At 40.4% G+C, this 2,902-nt stretch overlaps 1 protein-coding gene across 1 annotated transcript in view; it reads left to right on the top strand.

The window, feature by feature from the left end:
- Positions 1 to 108: 108 nt before the first annotated feature.
- The window catches only part of LOC118418372 (G patch domain-containing protein 1-like), a gene marked incomplete in the record, with an annotated part of 19,502 nt that continues 16,708 nt past the window's right edge, over positions 109 to 2,902 (top strand). Inside the window, 4 exon segments of the mRNA XM_035824247.1 lie at positions 109 to 749; positions 1,582 to 1,664; positions 2,043 to 2,187; positions 2,509 to 2,648. Coding sequence (XP_035680140.1) covers positions 1,596 to 1,664; positions 2,043 to 2,187; positions 2,509 to 2,648 — 354 coding nt within the window.

Here is a 2,902-nt window from a genome sequence, read left to right as displayed (position 1 = left end):
AGAGGTGTTGGCACTATTGGGAGGTACGAACACTACAGGGTACTGAAGTCAGCTTACTGAAGGGCCGTTAGGTCAATAAAAGAATGAATTTGCCAAAGGCATGAAGAAAATAATGGTGCTAACATTCCACCTTATGTTGTAGGCCTTTGGTGTGGGATGTAAGATGTAGGAAGGACATAGTGGTGCTATAACAGTCCACCTTATGTTGTAGGCCTTTGGTGTGGGATGTAAGATGTAGGAAGGACATAGTGGTGCTATAACAGTCCACCTTATGTTGTAGGCCTTTGGTGTGGGATGTAAGATGTAGGAAGGACATAGTGGTGCTATAACAGTCCACCTTATGTTGTAGGCCTTTGGTGTGGGATGTAAGATGTAGGAAGGACATAGTGGTGCTATAACAGTCCACCTTATGTTGTAGGCCTTTGGTGTGGGATGTAAGATGTAGGAAGGACATAGTGGTGCTATAACAGTCCACCCTATGTTGTAGGCCTTTGGTGTGGGATGTAAGATGTAGGAAGGACATAGTGGTGCTATAACAGTCCACCCTATGTTGTAGGCCTTTGGTGTGGGATGTAAGATGTAGGAAGGACATAGTGGTGCTATAACAGTCCACCTTATGTTGTAGGCCTTTGGTGTTGGATGTAATTGAAGAAGAGGATGATGACATTTACACCACAGACTCCATGGCTAACTATGACTTCTCAGCTGCAGGGTGGAGGTAGATGCCAAGACCCACCACAAACAAACAGGTACACACAATTTAGTCATACTGTATATGTACAGACACAGCTGTTAATTCTTGGTTCTCAGCTTTTGCCAGCAAATTGATGGAAGCGAAATGAAAATCATGTGTATCTTGTATATATTCTCTGTGTGTATTTCTGTACTTCTAGTAAAAGATATCCTACCTAGATCTTTCACCAGTTTGGTTAGTCCTGTTAACACTGTTAAAGACTGACCTTACAAAAATCTCTTGTAAAATAAAATTATTATTATTATTAGATAATGCAACAAGGTGTAATTCTATTGCACGAGGTACCAGCCTGAGTGTGGGTAAGTAAGTTATAGCTGCATAAGTTATGTAATTGTTCTACCAAAATGTGTGCCTTTTGTCCTCACACATTTAAGGTGAAACCATGAAAATATACTTTAGATCTTATAACAGCCAAATCATAACAGTGATTGAAGCTATACAGACATGTATTTCTTTCATGGTAGTATTCCACAGTGTAGTTTGAGATCACACAGAAGTTTTGGCAGGTTTTGGGCTTGCATTCTAGTGAAATGGACCAACACAAAAAGATGGTCCAAACACCAGTAAGGTTACAAGTTACAACCATGCAATTGCTGTATAACCTGCACAGAATGTATGTGTCAAATTTTACAATCATTATCTGTTTGGGCTTACCAAATTTTGACACAAACTCTGACTTAGCAGTTATTTACAATAAGGTTTATGTCATATGTTTAATCATATGCAGGCACTTAATATACATATCTCGGCAACAGTGATTTTAACACATTTCTTTGGTCTTTGAATCCCCTACATTAAAGTTCATTTTCTGAAATTTCACTTACCAGGACATGGCCGTCAAATGTCATCTATAGAGACGAAGGCTCCTGAAGGTTTTAAACTGTCAGCCAGGGCAGCTGCACCAAAGCAGGTAAGAGTTACTGGACTCTAGTCACATATGTAAGATAACTAGTATGAAGATTAAGACCATAGCATGTTCAGGACAAAAGTACCAATGACACATCTATGGCAGTACAAAGTCAGCCACCAGAGGGCCCTTAAATCAACTTTGACCTTTGTCTTCCCAACACCTTCCTACATGCCAAATAACATCACAATCCATGCAGAGGTTGTAGAAGTTATGCCGACTAGAAATTTCTCACCGCCATATGTAGCCAATATACATGTACTTTTGCGTTGAGAAAACAATCCCATGTACCTGCTGGTTGTGTAAAGATAATTCTCCTATATTCTATATTCCTGATGAAAGTATTTTTGGAGGTAATAACTACTCTGGGTGTGTTCCTAGGTGTTCCCTCCCCCTGTGGTACCCAGAGACTTCAAACCCCTGCACAGGTTCTCTGGGTCTGAGAAGGGCGGGGCAGAGCCTGGAGGCAGACATTCTCTCACAGCCCTGCAGAGGGCACAGGCACTGGGGGAGAAACCACCCCTCGGTAGGTACCGTTTACAGACATTTGTTTCATTTTTTACTAGTAAGATTTTGGGTTACTGATAAGCTACTTAAGTTTTCTTCTCAGTCTGTAAACATCTGTTCTGGTTGACACAGTGATATTACAATGATAGAAATAACAATACCGCAGTGAACATAGCAATCATAATGATTCTTATTGAATATGAATAAGAAAATACTTCATTTTGGTGCCTTATACAATGTAGTCTTTACCTTCTTAAGTTAGTCTTAGTCATAATCACATGAATTGTATTGCCACTGTGCAGATTTATCATTGCAGTTGTTTTTTTCATACAAACAACAGAGCAGATGTCAGTGTTTGACCTGATTTCTACTGCTGACAAAGAGGCAATAAAGACTGCGCAGCTGCACAAACCTGTTACAGCTGCTGCACCTGCACCACCTGCATCACCTGCACCACCTGCAGTACATACTGACAGACAGGTATGATAAAGGCCTGAACCTACAGTTTGGCATGTATGTAAAGTAAGCCTGAGGGCTTGGGCAAAGATGGTAAAATGGTTGTATTTACTGACAGTGTATATGTGTGTGGTATCATGATCAAGCACATTTATGCAACAAACTCTAGAAGTTTGTCGGAAACCCTTAAAGCAGTGTATGTTGTAAAATCAGGCTTCTTGTCATTTGGCTGCCATAACTTTAAGTTAGTATGACACCCACATGACATCCACACAGAG

The sequence above is a fragment of the Branchiostoma floridae genome, chromosome 6 (genome assembly GCF_000003815.2).
Source record: "Branchiostoma floridae strain S238N-H82 chromosome 6, Bfl_VNyyK, whole genome shotgun sequence".
In the NCBI taxonomy this organism is placed as follows: Eukaryota; Metazoa; Chordata; class Leptocardii; order Amphioxiformes; family Branchiostomatidae; genus Branchiostoma; species Branchiostoma floridae.
Note: the sequence above shows the minus strand (reverse complement) of the source record. Positions and strands in the feature narration are given on the sequence as shown.